Here is a 19,653-nt window from a genome sequence, read left to right on the forward strand (position 1 = left end):
CTCACTTGTATGACATTATTGAAATTCTTTTGGCAAATGTACAAAATAAGTTAGCAATGCATATAAACAGACATACATACACACACATGATAGAAACAGTTTAGAAATAGTTCAGAAATAGTTCAGATATCCTCTAGGTCCTCCACCTGAAGGGGGGGGGGGTAATGTGAGATCACATGATCACTGCTCACCTTGACAAAGGGGTGGTCCAGGAGGTATATGGCTTTCCAACGCTCCTCAGAATTGAATATAAAGCATCTTTTGAGGAAGTCGTGGCCCTCCTCACTGAGTGCGTCAGGGGGATGAACACGTGGAGTATTCCCGTCGCCCAACTGGTACATGATCTGGAACTGGTTCTCACATTCAGACCATGGCAGCTTCCCAGTTGCCATCTCCACGACAACGCAGCCTATACTCCAGATATCCATAGGTCGCCCCATTGACTGATTGAGTACAACCTCAGGTGACATGTACGCTGGAGGGGGGGAGCTGCGTGTACCATAACCGTCACTAATGTACATGCATGACTGTACAGTGTACAACCTCTACACGTACACGTACACGTACACAATGTACCTGGCTTGAAATGAAAACCATAGAAAACGCAAGTTAAAACTACAGTGTACACAGTGGGACTATAGGCTGTATATACATGTAATATTCTGCTTTTTGCTTTCAACTTCAAGTGATGTGAAACGGTTGTATATAACTACTACTATGGTGTGGTGTGGGTGGTGTGTGTGGGTAGTGTGTGGTGTGTGTGTGTGGTGTGTGTGTGTGGCACTCACGGACTGTCCCCACTTGCTTCTTAATCTCGTTGGGCATGGTCTTGTGGGAGTTCTTCAGTTGCACACTCAACCCAAAGTCTCCCAACTTGATTGAACCGTTGGAACTCAGGAATATATTGCAACCTGTTCAGATGAACAAAATACCATCAATATACATAATTAACAGTTATTAACAGACCCCACCCACTCCGCCCCCTCACCTTTGATGTCCCTGTGCACTATCCCCTGGTCATGCAGGAAATAGACTGCTCGCACGATGTCCCGAGTGTACTGTCGTATCATGTGCTCAGTGAGGCCTTGTTGAGCGATACTCCACAGAGTGCCCTCGTTGCAATACTCCATGAACATGTACAGGTCATTCTACGATAGGAGATAGGGGATAAGGACAGGCATAAACTACTCGATATACTTACATGGTGAATCTCAACTCCATAGAACTTGACAATATTCTTGTGTTTAAGTCGCTGGAATACATTGATTTCATCCAGGATAGTCTGCACTGTGCTAGAGTCCTTCTCTTTGATAGAGATCTGACAACACCATGGTTACAACACATCGGGTATGGGGGAGGGGCTTACTTGTTTGACAGCATTGATTTCACCAGACGTCAGGTTCCAGCACTCGTATACTTTGCCAAATCGTCCCTCCCCTGTGTACACAGAGAGCTCATACAGGGGTGTGGTCTAATGGGTGTGGTTTACCTAGCTTCCTGCCTCGCTGCCACTTGTAGTTAGCTACCATGAGGTCACCTAGCTTAGCGTCCGGGTGAGAATGGCGCTCCTTTACTCGACCAATCACCTTCTCACGAAGCAGCATCTCCTCTCTAGCCTGGGGGGGGGTGGTCTAACACTGGACACACGCTAACAACCACACACTTACTGTGTCTAATACTTTGACTCCTGCCCTGATTTTTTTTAGGCGTTCATTGGCCATGCCCCCTCCTCGTAGAGAGGGTGTGCTGTCTGAGCGAGTGAGTGAGCGTGTAGAGGAATAGAGGCGACTGGCACTGGCAGAGCTGTCCAGTTGATCCAACTCAGGCGTCAGGCGAGGGGGAGGAGTCACTGTGGCAATAAAGAAGGAATAAATCCGGTCATAGACTTGTACTAATGCAATACCTAACGAACTGTAGACAGCTGCAATATCCCCGGACAAGTGTAGGGGACTGTCCACTCCCGAGCTATGGTCCACCGAGTCTATGGATTCTGTGGAGACTGGAGGGGAGGGTCTGAGTGCCTCCGAGAGAACGGGGATGGACAGTAGGAGGCCTGTTCCCAGGGGATCGTCTCCTCTACACGGGGATATAGGTTTAGAGAATTGTCTCCTCACAAGGGTCTAGTGTACTAGTATCGTGGTGAGGAGGGCTAACCTGTTGACTCCAGTCTCTCTCTCCACTCTGATGATGCCCTGCTCCACATCCACGGGGGTACCTCCAGGGGGGCCCAGTCTGTGGGAGGTATTGAGGGTACTTCTAGGGGGAGTCCCCCTGTGGGGGGCATGCCTCAGCTGGTCATCATCCTCATCAGGAATGGACCCTGCACACACAATGACATGTACCTATGGTTACCTACTGTCTGCTCAATGAAGGCATATATTGCACAATAATTATGATTTTATGTGCTGTCCATATGGCCGATGCTTCACTCTGTAATACAGCTAATGTTTTGACAAGGTACCAAATGCTCTAAAGTCTTGATAGTACACTCACTGAGCATGGTGGTCTCAGAATAGGCCCTGGTGGTGAGTCGGGGTGACCTCCACGACCTCTTGTGTCGTACGGCAGAACGAACAGGTGTATCTGTAGTGGCAAACAGTTCATCCATAAACTACACAATCCTGATTACAGATGAAAGAGGCAAATTAAGAAACGAAATTTGAATTAATAACAATTCCGTTGGTTCAATAACGTTAATTTTATGATTTTTTGAAAGCTTAGAGAGAGGCCTTTCAGATGGTGCGTTAAAATCAGAAGTCTATTTTTGGCCTGTTTTTGACAAAATACCGTGGGCTATAGCCTATGGTCTTTTCCCAAAAATGAGAAATTCTGACCCGTTTTAAATTTAGATTTGAGCATGCAATCTGAAAGAGTTACTTATCAAGCTTTCAGAAAATCCAAAAATCACTCAATTTGGACCATTCAAAATTAAGTTATGGCTGTTGCAAGGTATAGAACCTTTTGCAGTGCCTTGCCTTACTGGGAAAACTTAGAACCTTTTGCATATTTTGAACGGCCATAACTTTAGTTCCGATGGCCCAATAACGTTAATTTTATGATTTTCTGAAAGCTTAGAGAGAGGCCTTTCAGATGGTACGTGCGTTAAAAATCAGAAGTCTATTTTTGGCCTGTTTTTGACAAAATACCGTGGGCTTATAGCCTATGGTCTTTTCCCGAAAATGAGAAATTATGGCCCGTTTTAAATTTGGGATTTGAGCATACCATCTGAACGGGCTTCTTCTAAGCTTTCAGAACATCATAATATCGACTATCAGAACTCTAGTTACAGAGCCAACTACTTTTAAAATGAAGGGGACCTAGCATTAAATACTAGAGCATCTTTGGACGGCCATAATTAAAGTTCTGTAAGTCTCTAACCTTTCCGTATGGGGGTGGGGGCTTCCCCGACGATGTGGTCCACACAACGATCGATGACCTTCTTGAGAGATTCGAACCGTGTCTGAGAGATGGTGGCCAGTGTCCGGGGGGCACACGCTATGGTCATGAACTCCAGCCCCATGGACGCCCACCTACAAGGGGGTGTGGTTAGGTGGTGTGGTGACAGAGTGAGACGTACCTTGGTTTAGTGCCACGCCCCCTATCGCATTTCTCGAGTACGAACCTCATCCACACTCCAGCGTAATCCAGCGCCTTCACTCCGAGGTTAGAGTAGGCCATGTCGTCACCAAGAAGACGAAACACCTCTCGCACGTACTGAATGTATAGTATAATATCACACACACCCTCCTAGCCAGCAGTTACCTCAAAGCCGAGATTGAAGCAAGAATGCATTGTGGCCTGGTAGGGTTTAGTGAGGTCATCCCCAGTGGGCGTGTACTCTATACCGAGGTGTTCCATCACTTGTAGGGCTGTGTCCATCAGACTAGACCCCAGTACACATGCCGCCATCTGGGTGTGGTGATGGGTGTGGTTAAGGAGAGGCCACACCCACTGATAGCTACCCTACGTACCTTGAGGTCAACAAGTCGCTCAGTAACGTTCTCGTGACTAGATGTCTGCTCATTGGTCAATCTCACGGCCGTTCCCACGGCATTCAGGAAAGAGTTGCGGCAATCGCTCAAGTTAGCAGAGTTGCACACAATCATCTTCAGACTCTCAACCTGCCCGGGATTTAACCAGCTTAACATTATATGTGAATACTTTATAAGCTATAACACAACTGTAAGATCAGCACTTTGATATACAGCCTGATTAATTCTTGCAGGTAATGGAGGATCCTGTATTGTTATGGAGCTGTACACAGTGTTAAACTACAGCCCCCCGCCCACTCACTAGTATCTCAGAGATGGCACTGGTGGTCTCAGCCGAGGCAGTCACCTCGATGGTACGACCATTCCACGAGGACTGGGAAGTAGCCACGTCAACATTGACCAACAGCAGGTAAGCATCACTGTTCCCAAACGGTGTCTTATGAGGAGTGCCCACAGTGAAGCTCACGTTGAGCAGCTCATGGATCTCACTGCAGGGGGTGGGGTCATGTGAGAGTCATGTGATAGTCATGTGACTTACTCTGGAGCATTGGAGGTGGGCTCGGTGACAAAGAGCATCTTATCAAGCTTGGCATTCGGTAGTTTGACCTGAAAGTGAATTATGTAACTTAAAATAGTATAGTAGTTTCAGGAGGTCATAAAGTTATGAAGAAACTAAGAGATGCATTCTGTAGCTCTAGACAAGACCTATCACATAATATGCTCTGATCAAAGTTCTAGAAGATGTAAAAAACTGTCAATTTCGACAAAAGACCCACGTACATGAGAGCAAACTATTCATTGTACATGGTTTGTGTACCTGTACATGATCGGATGCTTGCAGGGCCTGGAGGAGCTGAGGAGTGAGCGTTAGAATGCTGAAGTCAGCAGCTATCTCCAAGTCCTGTATATATATAGTGAACTTTGCACCCTAATACACACAACACACACCTTCCGCAGCATCTTGGCAAAGCCGAGTGCTTTAGAGGCTCTCTCCCTGATCTCAACAAACAGTTCCTTGAAGCTCCGACAAGATTCAGCAATAGCCACCCTACAACAAGGAAGGTAGATGAGGGTGTAGTGATAGACCACACCAACCTCCGTCGCTCTGGTTGGTCACCATGCTTGTGTAATATCCGACAACACTCGTCCATTCTTGTGCCCAGTACATCCCCCGTGGACTCAAGGAGATGGGAGGCCATATCACTGCACATACACACACACACACAGGTAATGGAGACAGGTAATGTGATCTAGCACTCACCAAAAGCGCTGCCCTGCCTCCGCCTCTCCTCCACGAATACCAGAGCAGATGTTCTTGACATGTCTCCACTCTTCCTCAAGGATATGACCACTGGACACTTGCGCCCACTCGGCTAGGTAGTCAAAGTACACCTGTGTGTGTGTGTGTGTGTGGGCGTTACTGCAAGAGCACCACTCAGTATAGACTGACCTCCAGCAAACACTTGAGGTCCGTCTCAAATCCCTCAATATCCGCCTCCACTTGCGCTAGTTTGCAGGGATTGTTACGGGTTACCAGCTCTATTCTCTCTCGGTAGAACTTGCGTATCTCTATGGCCTGCTCCAGAGTATCTCTGCACTCACGCACCAGCTGTGGGGGGCACAAGTTAGGGGAGTACTGGTTAGGGGGGTACTGGTTAGGGGGGTACTGGTTAGGGGGGCACTGGTTAGAGGGGCACAATTGCGCATGCATACACCGATTTTTGATGCTAATATACACGAAAGCAAGAGTCCTTATAGTCAGTGTGTTCATTAGTACTTTCAGTTTCAATGTTGGTCATAATAATATCGGGCTAGAGCACACGCAATAGTCTATCAAAACACATAGCAAACAGAAAGATTTTTAGTACGCCAATACACACACACATAGCTCAATACGCTACATGTACTAAGACTTCACCTGTCTCACGCTGTGAAGAGATGGTTTCTGTGGAAGTCTCAGCTCTAGCTGTAGTTTAAGGCACTCGTGCATCACATCCAGAGGCACATGAACCAGCTGTATATACTGTGTCGTGAAGAGGGGCAGTCCCATCAGCTGGAACTCTTGGATCCAGTTCTCAGGCCCAGTGCTAGTGGTCCGCTCAAACTGTGGTGGCTCCTCTTTTGCTGCAGCTTCAAAGAGGGCAGGGTTCATGTACCTCCTGAAGTTTGGACGTGGGTGCTGCTCTGAGGGTTCCTCCTCTGCTGGCTCGATGGGTGGGCACAGGGCATATTGGGACAGAAACAGTGACGGACGAATATAGTCCAATAGAGACTACACAATTAAGGAGGAATAATAATAATAGTTATTAACACACAATCATAAGTATTGACTGTACTTACTGATAGATAATCATCATAATTATAATAATATATGCATCACCACATCACAGTTGTAATCATGCAAGAACGGTTGTAGCTGGTCTGCTAACACAGGTTGAATAAAACAAGCATTCTATGGAGACATGATGCACATACATATAGTTCAGGTACTCACTTTCATGAAGTAGTTGAGACCCTTTTTCTTAAGTCCTCTGTTGACGAACTCCCTGTAGGGACCTTGGTTCTCAAGCACTGACTGGTAGTTACTGAACAATCGCTGCAGCGTTGATGTAGAGTTGGTAGAACGTCCGGTGGAGTATTGATGGGTGAGGTGGTTCTGATCATCATCGCTCGACTGAGAATGGAAGGAGAAGCGAGCTCTTCGATTGGACGAACTTTTCGGACTGGTTACTAGGATACCTGATACCTCAGCCTCGTTGTTAGTCAGAGGGTGGTGAATAATGTCAAAATCTGGTTGGTCGGCAGTGTTGCATACGTCCCTCAGCTCCACTTGTACCCCTAGCCATGTTGACAGACTACACAGCTTGTTGGCTAGACCACAAGTCACCTTCTGCCACAGTACCAACGCACTCACACGGCGACGAAAGTTGAGTGTCCGATAGTTAGCGTATTCGTCCCCCATTTTTCTCCTGCTTAGAAACAGATTTTCAATATCCTCGAGATCTTGTAACAGTCCACAGACGTGACGTCTGGTGGCCAGTTGCTGCTGAGACAGGAAATCACAAAGTTCATACTTGACAGTGTTTGAATCCTCACTCGAGACAGAGTCTTGCGGACTCAGACTACAGTCTAGGGGGGTTGGGTCATCTTGACCTCTGGTGACCTCTTCACAGAAGGACACTTGTTTGTTGGAGCGGCACTTCTGAGGTTCATCCTCCACTCCTAGGAAGGCTGAGTTGAGACTGAGTATAGGGTCTATAGTCGGCATTCTGAAGACTATCACATGACGCAGCACCCCTTCTATATGGTGAGATTCATAGAATTTCCACTCTTCATATACTTCAGGATCTTTGTCACTGAGATAGGCCTTTAGTTCCACCCAGATACGTTCCCATACGTCTCCAAAAGGATTCTCGATTGCAAAGTTTTCAGATCTCATTCTTGGTATGTGGAGTACAGGGTTCATTGGAATTGTTTCGTTGTGTGGGCGGGTCATGTGACTGATTTTGGAGTGTTTGAGGGTGTTGATGAAATTACGATAGAACTTCTTACGATCTGGAGGGCAGTACTGTCTTTCATCGAGGGCTTGAGAGGTGATGGAGAAGTCAGACTGCACTCTGCGCGGTCGTGATGACTCAGCCTTGAGGGAATTAGTGCTTTCCCTCCAAGACATGAGCAGAGTAGTCTGTAGGCTGGCAGTGAGGAGGTCATTGTCACTAGAGGGAGTATAATCAACCATATCCACTGGTGAAGTGTGGACGATTTTGGGGTTTGGAGAAAGTGTCTCTTCATGTAGCGATGATTTTGAGTCTCTTTCTTGCTTTCGTAATTGTTTTCGTCTTCTTTTCTTGACCTTCTGATCATCGTCCAGGGTTGAGTGTGTGGGAGAGACCACTTTCTTTAGTTTGGGGGGTTTCATTGGGAACATTGCCGCTCTGGGGGGCTTTAAGTCGTACCCCTGAGCAGCCTTCACGACGACAGGACCAGGGGACAGTTTTTTGGAGGTTTTGTACTTGTGTGTCTTGTTGGCCATCTTCTCAAACCTGTGGAGGTTACAAATGATGAGAGGAGAAGTAGGTGGTGTGGCGAAACATACCTTCCTGATCTAGGGGGTGTGGTCCCGTACACTATATAGTCGTCCGGACTCTGACTGCGTGCTGCTACAAGTGGAGGGGTAATCAAGGACACACATGAACACAGAACATACCTGGAGGCAATTCAGGAACATCATCATCGTCCTCGTCACTCTCACTAACATCGCTCTGTTCCTCGTCCGGGGTACCAATCTCTCCACTCAGAGTGAACATGGTCTCCTCCGTCTCCTCCGTGTAGTGGTCCCGTGTGGTGGGTGTGTCTGGAGTGGTGGGTGTGTCTGGAGTACTCATTGAATACCTGCAATATGACAGTATAGTAGGAGTATATGGTCAATCTCAAGTGGAGGTTGTATGAGGTTGCTCCTAGAAACACCACCACAGTCATTCATGGAGGTACAGTAATGGCTGGCCTCTACTAATAGAACTCACTCACCAGTAGTTACTAGCAGTAGATGGATGCAGTAATGAATGAGGCTGCTAGCTTCTTGTTCTCTCTGGCCAAGGGACAGTCCTCACCAAGTACCACTAGTGTACACCACGCCCCTCTAGATAAAAAGGGCGTGGTTTCAGGCAAATAACTTTGATCTCTTCATTCTAATAAGAGCCCACCATAAACATCTTATCCAACAACTTGAGTACATTTGAGCAACAGTACAGCTCTAGCTCTACAGGCAGAGATTACTTATCAGCAGAAAGCCATGAATACAGGTAATAGCTAGAGTAGGTCTCCTCTGTGTGTGTATGTTCAGTATTTGTCTTTCTGCAGAAGAGATTGATCTCGAGGCTGAGATCAAAGATATTGCTGACATTCGTGCGAACCTGTTGTGTCTCCTTAAGCACCAGCAGCGTCTAAGAGAGGTGGTGAGAAGAGGGGTAGACTCTCACAGGCTGGACCCTAATGTGGCTGATGTTCAACTCGCCCTCAATGGAGTAGTGGCCATGAACAAGTTTGTTAAAGAGAAGAATCAAGAATTGGATAGACTAGAAGAATGTATACAACAGTGCATGAATCAGAGGAAGTGTGTCGATGCGTAGACTGCTGGCACACTCAGAAAATCAATCAGCTCATTTGTATAATTTTTGTTTGTGATTTTATAATTTCTGAACGTCGTTAAACAGCAATAATTGAGTTTATATCAACTCTTGATTGGAATGTGTGTGATGTCATAATTACATCTAATATCTATACTGGGAACTAGTAGTGTGCCAGTCGTGTCCTCACTGTATCAGGGTGCTTACATGGAGCACTATTAGTGGGCAGGCCACATTCTTTGTCTGTCTACTGCATATAAATGTTGGCAGTGCCACGCCTACGTATGTACTATGGGACTTCCCCTACAACTTGTGCGGTTAGTTGGGGAATTCCCCTTTGATGGATGCATACAGTAGGCGTGGCACTTCTCATCGTAATTACACAATCTTTATGCAGAAATTAACGTTTTTTGACCGATTTTTTCATGGACGAGCCGTCAGTTTTGCAAGTGGTGAACCCTGTGCATGGAGCTGGGGCCGGAGCTGAAGATGTACTGAACACAGAAGAAGGTGCCAACGTGCACGGGTTTAAAGGAAGTAAGTCAATGCTTAGTATCTAATAAAAGCCTCCTCACACACAGACCTCCTACAGGGTCCATCATGTTCACCACAGAACAGCGTACAGTGCTTATGCGCTACTTTGAGGAGTACGGGATGACGTCCACTCATCGCCGCAACACAGAGCTAATGCAGCGCTGCGCTCAGGAGGTCCACACTTCCATAGACAGGATCAAGGTGAGAATAGCTATAATTATAGTATCCTTGTAGTACATCGCATACACAGAACTGGATCGGATCGGAGGCAGTAAAGAGAAAAAGGAAGGCTGGAATCCTGCCAAGACCAAAGATAGAGATTGCCGGAGTAAGTCAATACAGGCCTCCATTCCCACACACACACACACACATACACACATACACACATACCCCCCACACACACACACATACCCCACCCCACCCCCCCACACACACAGAATGACACCTTACCGAAAGTGATAGCTACTCCACCAACCAAGAAGATCAAAAGAGTCAACGGTTATAACCTCTTCTTCTCTCATGTTGTGCGGACGAGGGATGACGTTGGTTCAGGTGGGTGTGGCTAATGCTATAGGGGTGTGTCATCATCTCACCCCCCACAGAGTTTAAGGAGCGCAACGCTAAGGTGGCTCTCAAGTGGGCGGAGCAAACTGAAGAAGAGCGTAAGCAGTGGGCTCTCAAAGCGGAGGCTGTGTGTGCGTCCTCTATACAAGAGCTTGTAGCTAGCTCACAGCCTGCCCCCCTTGGTCTCTCCTCGCTCCTCTCCCCGGCCATGGCCTCTGATCTTGGAGGAACTGGCTCTCTTGTGGAGAAGGCTCTATTAGGCATTCAGGAAAAGGTACGCCATCTACTACCTTGCTACATGTTAGCCTACCATGTATATCTGCATGTGTACTACATGATTGTACAATCATTATGTATGGTGTACACTGTGCATGTGTTACTGAAGCATTTCTGACAAAGAACTGTTATATGTTTCATTTCATGTATACAACCCTCATACAATGTAGTTTGAATTGCTGGAGCAGCTTGGTTTTGAAGGCTATGCTGTGCTGGTCAACACAGGGGAGCTGGCCACTCACACTCTAGGCACAGGCAAGGGCAAGAGCTTCCACAAGATGAGGCAAAACCTCGGCAAACCTCTAGAGAACCCCTTCATTGGCCACGTGTTCAGTGAGGACACAGGTAAGTGTGTGTGTGTGTGTGTGGTGATCTTTACCCATGGTGTCCTGCAGAGCTTAGTTCACTGTCCTCACTGGGATCTGGACTCCCCTCCCTCCTGCCCATCAAGAGAATGTCTAGTGGTCTCCTGCCATCTCTGAGCAGCCTGGACACAATGCAGAAGAGTGTTCTCAATGCATTTGCCCTCAAATACAGTGAGTTACTTCTTCAACTGCAGCCTTACTGTACATTGCTTGTACACTAAACTCATGACCTACCCTTACCCCCCCCCCCTGACAGAAGTGGCGACTGGTCGCTCTGAGGTACCCTATGACAACCTGGCTAGTCTGGGTGTGCAGGTGTATGGCCTCCCCCTCGGCATTCCCTTCCATTCACCCATACTCTACAATCAGCAACAGCTGCAGCAGATACTGGCCAACCTCGAGAAGATTGTCTTCCTCAAAGGTGGCCACCAGGTGAGTCTACACTTTGACTGTACAGAACTTTTAATTCAGCTAGCTTGTCAGAAACTAGAGTACCTTGTTTTGTGCGACACTACGCCAGTATATATGTTATATAATAATGTATTATAATCTGTGTGAGGGACACTCCTAGACAGCCTTAACTGAATCCTTTCATGATTATCAAAGCAAATTCTCTTTCAAGACAATGTCTACTATTATTACTAAGTATTTGCTCTGTGTGTTTATGCAGGGTAGTCTCCCTGACACATTAACAGAGGTGGAGCTAGCGGCACAGTCACTGGTCACCTCAGGGCATGACCTACACATAGGCGCAGAAGAGGAGGCAGTACAATGAACTATGAACTCTCTTAACACTAACCAATCATCCATTTTGTATTTATCACTGTATGTAGTAATCTGATAAATGTGGGAAACCATGCTCTTCACTTTTTTTGTAACTATGACAACCTGCATGCTTCATCATTATAATACTAAACTTCCTGTTTACATGATCACATTTCATTTTAATAAATACAGAATAAATACATAAACATATTAATGCAATATGACTGCTGCTGTACAAAAACAAGGCAAAGTTATACACACAGACACACCATATCTATGGACACACACACGTACACACAGACACACACATACATGTACATACATACCAACAGTCTAACACTCTGACTCTGAGTTGTGTTGAGCTAGGCTGCTCTGAGCAGATATGAAGCCATCCTCAAATGTTTGTGAGTGGCAATTTGATATTCCAGAGTCACTGAGGTTCCTCGTGGCTTCGATAGTGCTGGGGTCAAAGTTCCTTCTCTTGGACGTGCCTCGTTTCTTAATAAGCATAGAGGGTCGTACATTATTCACAATCTCCACACCATTACTAGCCGGATGGGTCGCAAGTTCACTGTCCGTTGATACTGATGCCCTCAGGCTAAGAGCTTCGTCAAGGTCCGTCTGCATTAGGGGGGTCGTTGCCTTGACAACAGGGGGTGGTTCAATGTCAGAGTCTTCGTCACTGGAACTGGATTCGTCGTCACTATCTGAATCTGAGGAGAGGGAGTCGTTCAACTGTTGGTTCAGGATCTGAATGAGATCATCTCGACTTGAGGACTTCTTGAAATGGCTCTGGTTGGGAGATTGGATTAATGGGGATGCCACCCGAATAGATTGTGGTGGATTAAGGAATGGAGACATGGGTGGGGAGGCAGCAAAGGATGAACGTGTTGGTGGGGAGGCAGCAAACGACGAGTGTGTTGGTGTCACTGGGTTGGGTTGTTGTATAATAATGACATCATCAGCAGTGGAGATACTCGACTTGTGTCTGAGCTTGGGTTGAGGGGAGGGAGTGGAGTGCTCTGAGCCTGGATCCCTCTCATCCCCTCCTGCAGCAAACGGATGGGGAATGTTTTCAATGTTCTCTTCAGGCATGAGGGATGTGAGTGTGTTTAACCATCTCTCCTTGACATCAGGCAATGTGAACAATCTTCGAACAGCCTCCACATACTTTGTCACCAGTCTTGCCTCCACGGGGGGGCCCCACAGGTGGTCTTGCTTCTTTGAACCACCTTGACGTCGGTAATCATCAATGGCCTCGTAAATATTCCCTCCCGTGCCCTTGTTGCTGAGCATTCTCCGTGGCTTGGTGGGGGAGGGGGGGAGAGGACGACTCACACGCTTGCTGTGGGATGGTGATTGTACTGGCAGGGTTGCAGTGGGTGGAGCCGGTGCAGGAGTGGGGTCATGAATAATGGGAGCATCTCGCGGCTTCTTCCACTTCCTCTTCCATGGCAGTAGAGGAGCCGAGGTGATGGAGGGCAGGTCCTTGTGAGGTCGTACCATGGTCTGACTCCTCCTACTAAAGTCCACAGTGTCTTCACCCACGTTAGTTACAGAGGTAGCCTTGGGGAGAGTTGATGCGGGGGCTGAGGACATCAACACATACTTCTGCATGTCCTCGATTCGTGCGTATTGGTTACTGGGGTCGTCAGGGTCATCATCATCGTCCTCGTCATCGATGATATGTCGTCGTGGTGATGGTGATTCGGATACTTCAAGCCCCTCCCCCTCAGACTGGCCAAGCTCGTCGGTACCTTCCTCAGAGGTCTTCTTACTCTTCAGCATGGCAGGACTCCTGCAATACAAGCATCAATAGTATTAGTAAATTTGCAGAGAGCTACGTGCATGTACAGTAGTACATGCACATAGAATGGGGGAGAGTAGGGGAGAGGGGGAGAGGGGGAGAGGGGGAGAGGGGGTAGTACATGTACGTAGAGTAGGGGAGAGGGGGAACTAAGTTGAGCGTCCTACATGTACAGTACATAAGTTATGGCCATTCAATTATTTAACCTAATGTTTTTATGATAATTATTATGTTAAATAATATTTTTTATAAACGACCATAACTTTAGTTCAGTTGGTCCAATAACGTTAATTTTATGATTTTCTAGAAGCCTAGAGAGAGGTCTTTCAGATGATGCGTTAAAATCAAAAGTCTAATTTGGGAGTGCTTTTGACAAAATACCATATAGCCCATGATATTTTCCCGAAAATGGGAAATTATGGCCCGTTCCAAATTTGAGATTTAAGCATTCCATCTGAATGGGCTCCTTCCAAGCTATCAGAAAAATCAGAAAATCTTTTAAAATGAATCATCAGAACTCTAGTTACAGAGCCGGTTTAGTACTTTCAAATGAAGGACCTACATGTATGCTTACCTGACAGCATTGCTCCTGGGCATGGGTGGTAGTGGAGGACGGACACCGAACTCGAGGGAGGTCTCTATGGGGCTCATGACTGCTTCACTGAACACACTGGAGGATGTGGACACAGTGGTGGGGGTAGGGGGGACAATAGGGAGGGGGGTAGCGGCCTCTATGTTACGAGGGGGCAGCTCGGGGGGCTTGGTCCGCGATCCTTCAAGAACCCACGGATTAGAGCGACTGCGTTTGTGTCCCTTTTGGAAGGAGAAGCTTTTAGCGAGTACAGGAGAGCCTTGAACATTATCTACTGTGGTTTGTTTGGGAAGGGCCGGTCGTGATTTAGTGCGTACCCTCATGGACATGAAGATGGAAGCACTCTTAGCCGTGTCAGTGGGTTTAGGGGAGGGGGAGGTGAGGAGGGGAAGTGTGGGCGTGAGTGACATCATCTCCTTCACTTCCACCGGATGTAGGTATGGTTCGGCCACTAGTTCATCGAATCTCTTCTTCTTTACTACAGAATCGGTATCAGAATCGACTAATAAACAGTCCATTGAGTTGGAGAGGCGTCTTGTGTCCGACTCCTGAGTGGATGTGGCCTCAGGTATCATCCCCATGAACGAGTGAGATTGACTCAGAATTTTAAGTTGACTGGAGGCAAACACGTCGATAGCCCTGGGGGGTAGTGGTGGGGGGTCCTCCACAGTGTACTGGCCCTGAGGCGTGCCCAAGTCCACGCTATGTGTTTTATTCCTCGGAGGTGTTCTGGGTAGCGTGGACGAGGGGAACAGCTCTGCGTTGTGATTAGACGGCTCTTGGAAGGTTGATGAGCGTGGGCGCATATCAGAGAGTGTTAGATTAGAGAGATGCATATTTGAGCGACTGTTGTGTAGGTCTGGAGTGTTCCTATAGCTGGAGGGAGGGGATGGCTCTGTGAGCACATCACTCATGTCACTGATGGAGGAGCGGGGGGAGTAGACGTAGTCATAGAGGGACTCACTCCTGCATGTGTGTGTGTGGGAGGTGGAGTGGGTGGTTAGTGTGTGTGTGGGGGTGGGGTGGGTGGTTAGTGTGTGTGTGTGTGTGTGTGAGGATAGGTGTGATCGCATAAAGCCACCTGTGGAGCAAGCAAAACCATACAAATGTTATGCTAATGACTGAAACACTAGGAGAGCAAGGTCAACTTGACTAACAGCAATTACCAGCAGTTCACACGATGACAACTACAATCTGGGAAGCCAGTAGATCAAACACACGGCTGCAATATACACAGTCTTTAATCTAACAGTGGGAGGGTGATTGAGCTAAAGGCAAAGCTGCACTAACACCTGTACAGGCTGTACTTTGATCAATTACAGTGGACTTGAAAACAGATTGCCAGCCAGATATTCGTATATTATTATCAGGGCCAAACTGAAAATTTAGCGTAGTTGAATAATTTGGCCACTTCTGATTCCACAAAATTTGTAGTGCAGATCTGAGAAGAAAATAAATACAGAATCTAATATACCTAAAAAAGGCAAGTTGGGTCATCGCCCGGTTTCCAGCCCATGCCTAGGAGGTTAAACAAAGTTTTGCTAAAAAAATTGTTTCAGTTTTCCCTGTGCTTTCTACGTGTACCTGTAATAAAGTGCAAGCTTTTAGGTTTGTTGAGTCACATCCTAAGGTTGCCCACACCTAATGTGATTGTATTGAGAGGCCACTTGAGGGCTTGTAGTCTACAAGAGGCAGCTAGTCTACTAGTCTACAAAACCAGCTATATATAAAACTACTGCATGCTCTAGTCTCTACAAGAGCATGCAGCTATTCTCAAGAGCAGCTAGCCGGCCTTTAACTCTAAAACAAACAATGACCTCAATCAACCCCAGGCTCATGTTACACGGGTTACACATATCTAATACATATTCCTGGTAGTGGCTGAGGTCAGTGCCCAGGGTTCACACAGGGTTCACACAGGACATGCTTCCCCTGTTATACCTACTCACATGAATTGTATTATCACACTTCCATAATGGTCCCATGGAAGCCATGCCAGCCGGCAACACAGCTAACAAACCCACCAAATGAAGTGAAAGCTAGTGGCTGACAGGCTTCACAAGTTGCATCACTCAGTACACACACACACACCCACACACTTGACTGTGTACCCTCCAGCTACAGCTCTCATCATATACAGGGATCCTTGAATTCCATGCATACCAATGCCATATCTGTTTTCAATGTTTTAAATTTCTGACACGAGAGGTATTCACGGCCCGTGAACTGTTTACACAAAGCATGCTGGTTTACAGAACATTATGATGATTACAGCCACTTGGACTGTGAGAGAACAGACACTAATAACAGGACAGACAGAGTTAACAGTGTTGTCAGGCTACAGGCTAACACACACGCACAAGCTTGAAGATATTACAACAATGAAGTGTTGACCTCACTAGCTTGTGGGAGCGTGCACTGCTCTGAGGAATGTCATGTGATATGATAGAGAGATAGCTAGGTTAATAGGACTCGAGATATTTGTCAATAGAGGCTGTGGAATGACAGCTACTGAGGAACTCATAGTTAACCCCATCACCTCAATTACCGTACACACACACACACACACACACACACACACACACACACACACACACACACACACACACACACACACACACACACTGGCTTCAACTATATGGCTACGCTAGTAACGATGAGAATGCTGTTCCCAGGCTATAATTAATGTGATCAATGCCGCACAATTGAACAAAGACATGTACTAAACTGGAGCTGTATAGACTAACTCCCCTCAGCCAATTACCTGAGAACAAGTTGAACATGGAGCTAATATTGGACTAGACACCACTGCCAGCTGGGCCAGTGCTCTCAATATATATACAGCGACAAATATAACAACTTACTAGGAAAGCTTTTAGAACCTAATCATCAGCAGAGGAGGGTGGTCAATGGTTACCTAGCAACCTTGGCAGAGGTAACAGTGTATAGCTACCACTCTGACCTAGAGCTAATGGACACCCTAAAATCAAAAACAGCGGAAGTAGTGAAATGGACACACTTACAGTGGATTGTAGTGCACTTGCAACAGAGAATTGCCAAACAGCAAAACTGGATTGAACATTAATCAGGGCCAACACTGAAAGGGGAAATTATATTTAGCCTTATCTATCATATGATCTGTAAAGCCACCACCCCTAACCACTAAGCCATGCTCCCAGAGATTACAGATACAGATGCAGGCTATTATCTACATGTAATAAAATATTATTGTGGTTTTACTGTTAGGCAATTCTCCCTTGCAAGTGCACTGCAAATCCACTGTAAAAATACAATATAACCACGTGTGTACTGTACTGTGTGTGTGTGTGTGTGTGTGTGGGAGACTGTCCCTTTCCCATTACATCACCACCACAAACACTGAGAGATAACTTAGTTAGTTGCAGATAAACACAAACACATTACAATCATGTACACAGCTTTACACAGTGTGTGGCCAGGTGGGGCAGTACAGTACATCATGGCAATGCAAGAGTGGGTGTTCTACGGATCATTGCCATCGAGTTAGGGGGGGCGACTACATATGGTCTCTACTAGTACAAGCTGCTTAATTCTCAGATACTGCGTATACTAAAGGTTAGTCATGGGGAACCAACCAGAGGAATGGAACACTCCTTGACTGACGTCAGAGGGTTCATTGTGCTTGTGTGTGGCTATGACTGACGTCAGAGGGTTCATTGTGCTTGTGTGTGGCTATAGACTGTACTAGTATAGTGTGCACTGCAGGTATGCTTGAAATAATGAAGCTACTGACAGAATGCGTTGGTCAGGAAAGGTCACTGTTTGGAATCTATTTGCCCTAGCAATAGACACAATAGCACATACCATGCCCTGGGGAAAGCAATGTTTCTATGCACGACTACATCACCCCAGGCCCTACCACAGTTAGCTCACACAGTTAGCTCACACCACTCAAGCACAGCTATCTCACAGCAGCCAGGCCCTACCACAGTTAGCTCACACTACCCAAGCACAGCTATCTCACAGCAGCCAGGCCCTACCACAGCTAGCTCACAGCATCCCAATGATCTACCGCAGTTAGTTCACAACACACAAGCATAACTATACCTACCACAGCTAGCTCACAGCACCCAATGATCTACCACAGCTACCACACTGATAAAACACACAGCACCTGAGGCCCAAGCTACCACAGCTAGCTCACAGCACCTGAGGCCCTAGGCTGCCCTCTACACGGAGATACAGATATTAAACATGTTGCTGATGTTTAGAACAACAGAGGCCCTGTATGCATGGGCTCACTTACCCAAGGTCAGGATGTCCCTTGAATGCAGAGGAGAGGTAGTCCTGATAAGTCCGAGAGCTTCCCTTGTCCACCATCTTGGAGGCAGAGTGGCCATGCAGCTTGCTGGCCTCACTCAACTTGATCTCTATGAGCCTTAGTTGGAACATCTTGAGCACCATTTCTTCACCCTCCGCCCCAGCTAACTCCAGCACCGTGCGATAGACCGCCTCCCTCTCCAGACTAGGCCACACCTGCACACAAGACACAACTCAAGTCACTAGCTTGACATTATATGATCATGGCGTATAATTATCATTAGACAATTATATAGCCTGTGAAAAATGAGTGAAATGCATGTGGGGGGTAATGCATGTGGGGGGTGCTGGAACAAGCTATTATGGGTTAGTTGATTAGCTCACCTCATTCCAAGTGGTAGAGAAGTGAGTGACACGTTTCTGCAGGAGTGAGCGATAAGCGTCCTTAGCTCTGTTCAGGTCTCCCTTACGAGACTCCAGGACCTTGTTGAAGGTGATGTAACCAGACAAAGGTCTTTTCCCATTCTTGGGTACTTTGTGCTTCTTTGCAGGATTGGCAATTGCAAAGAATGCTTCCTCCACATTAACACTCTCACGTGCCGACACCTCTACAAAAGGTACAGGTTTCTTCAAAACATGACTAACTACGTTATTAGCAAATGTTATCTTGACTTCATCAACAGTATCACACTTGACGCAGGCAATCACAATCTTCCTCTTCCGTTTAGCCAATAGGGGCATTAGAACAGACCAGTAGGAGAGTTGGTTGTCCATCTGCTTGCCCTCCAGACTGGGGTCAAACACACACACGTAACCGTACACCCCGAGGCCCTTCTCTGCAAAGTCTTCATTTGGGAACAGCTGAGTATTTCTAGTAGGTCCACGAATTCTTCGTATTCCACTTTCCACTGACTTGTATTTGACAGCGGTCTTTCCTCCACTGCTACTCTTGAAGTGAGTTGCAGAGGCTCGAGTTAGATAGTCTTGAGAGGAGGGGTGAGCTTGTAATGTATGGTCTGCTGTACTGTACAACTCTGTCTGCTCCACCACTTGGAACCGTGCTTTGCTTCCATCAGGTAGATGCTTAGTGGCAGCACCCCAGTAGATGAAGTGGTCTCCATTAGTCACTGGTTCATTCAGCCATTGGTTCTCACTCAGGCAGGTGTTGTGAGACTCGACATAAGATTCAGACCGCACAAACTTATTGCAGAGACAGGATTTTCCAGCACCTTCATAAAGACCGTTTGAGCTAATGATGGCCCGAGGGCATCCAACAACAGCTACTCTGTACACTCTGATAGCCATGACAGTTGATTATCTGATTGTGCACAGC

The 19,653-nt window shown here is 46.8% G+C and overlaps 3 protein-coding genes and 1 long non-coding RNA gene across 5 annotated transcripts; 2 read left to right on the forward strand and 2 right to left on the reverse strand.

The window, feature by feature from the left end:
* Position 1: 1 nt before the first annotated feature.
* Positions 2–8,636, reverse strand: LOC135349598 (mitogen-activated protein kinase kinase kinase 4-like). 2 transcript variants are annotated; one of them, XM_064548137.1, is made up of 27 exons: positions 8,520–8,636; positions 8,200–8,384; positions 8,089–8,149; positions 6,487–8,035; positions 5,911–6,264; positions 5,443–5,601; positions 5,254–5,384; positions 5,088–5,195; positions 4,941–5,040; positions 4,810–4,893; positions 4,531–4,598; positions 4,294–4,480; positions 3,972–4,121; positions 3,763–3,909; positions 3,578–3,714; positions 3,379–3,530; positions 2,494–2,583; positions 2,155–2,320; positions 1,904–2,076; positions 1,668–1,849; positions 1,490–1,616; positions 1,367–1,437; positions 1,202–1,318; positions 989–1,148; positions 789–911; positions 192–475; positions 2–146 (listed from the first exon to the last, which is right to left on the reverse strand). In XM_064548137.1, the coding sequence occupies exons 2-27, from the start codon at positions 8,375–8,377 to the stop codon at positions 123–125; spliced, it is 5,082 nt and encodes a 1,693-aa protein (XP_064404207.1). In that variant the 5' UTR covers positions 8,378–8,384; positions 8,520–8,636; the 3' UTR covers positions 2–122. The 2 variants fall into 2 exon arrangements, with proteins under 2 accessions (XP_064404207.1, XP_064404206.1); XM_064548136.1 differs by having other exon boundaries at positions 8,089–8,152.
* On the forward strand, positions 8,627–9,239 carry LOC135349605 (uncharacterized). The gene is made up of 2 exons (XR_010398947.1): positions 8,627–8,794; positions 8,853–9,239. It is a non-coding gene; the product is annotated as an uncharacterized LOC135349605 (long non-coding RNA).
* Positions 9,240–9,494: 255 nt separating this feature from the next.
* Positions 9,495–11,789, forward strand: LOC135349615 (uncharacterized). Its single transcript, XM_064548158.1, has 9 exons — positions 9,495–9,655; positions 9,711–9,853; positions 9,903–9,980; positions 10,090–10,204; positions 10,255–10,490; positions 10,663–10,837; positions 10,888–11,028; positions 11,114–11,289; positions 11,528–11,789. The coding sequence occupies exons 1-9, from the start codon at positions 9,544–9,546 to the stop codon at positions 11,630–11,632; spliced, it is 1,281 nt and encodes a 426-aa protein (XP_064404228.1). The 5' UTR covers positions 9,495–9,543; the 3' UTR covers positions 11,633–11,789.
* Positions 11,790–11,794: 5 nt separating this feature from the next.
* LOC135349607 (uncharacterized) lies at positions 11,795–19,625 on the reverse strand. The gene is made up of 4 exons (XM_064548148.1): positions 18,705–19,625; positions 18,307–18,536; positions 14,004–14,987; positions 11,795–13,420 (listed from the first exon to the last, which is right to left on the reverse strand). Exons 1-4 carry the CDS (start codon positions 19,623–19,625, stop codon positions 11,956–11,958), a joined length of 3,600 nt encoding a protein of 1,199 aa, XP_064404218.1. The 3' UTR covers positions 11,795–11,955.
* Between the last annotated feature and the right edge of the window lie 28 nt (positions 19,626–19,653).

The sequence above is a fragment of the Halichondria panicea genome, chromosome 16, assembly GCF_963675165.1.
Source record: "Halichondria panicea chromosome 16, odHalPani1.1, whole genome shotgun sequence".
Lineage (NCBI taxonomy): Eukaryota > Metazoa > Porifera > Demospongiae > Suberitida > Halichondriidae > Halichondria > Halichondria panicea.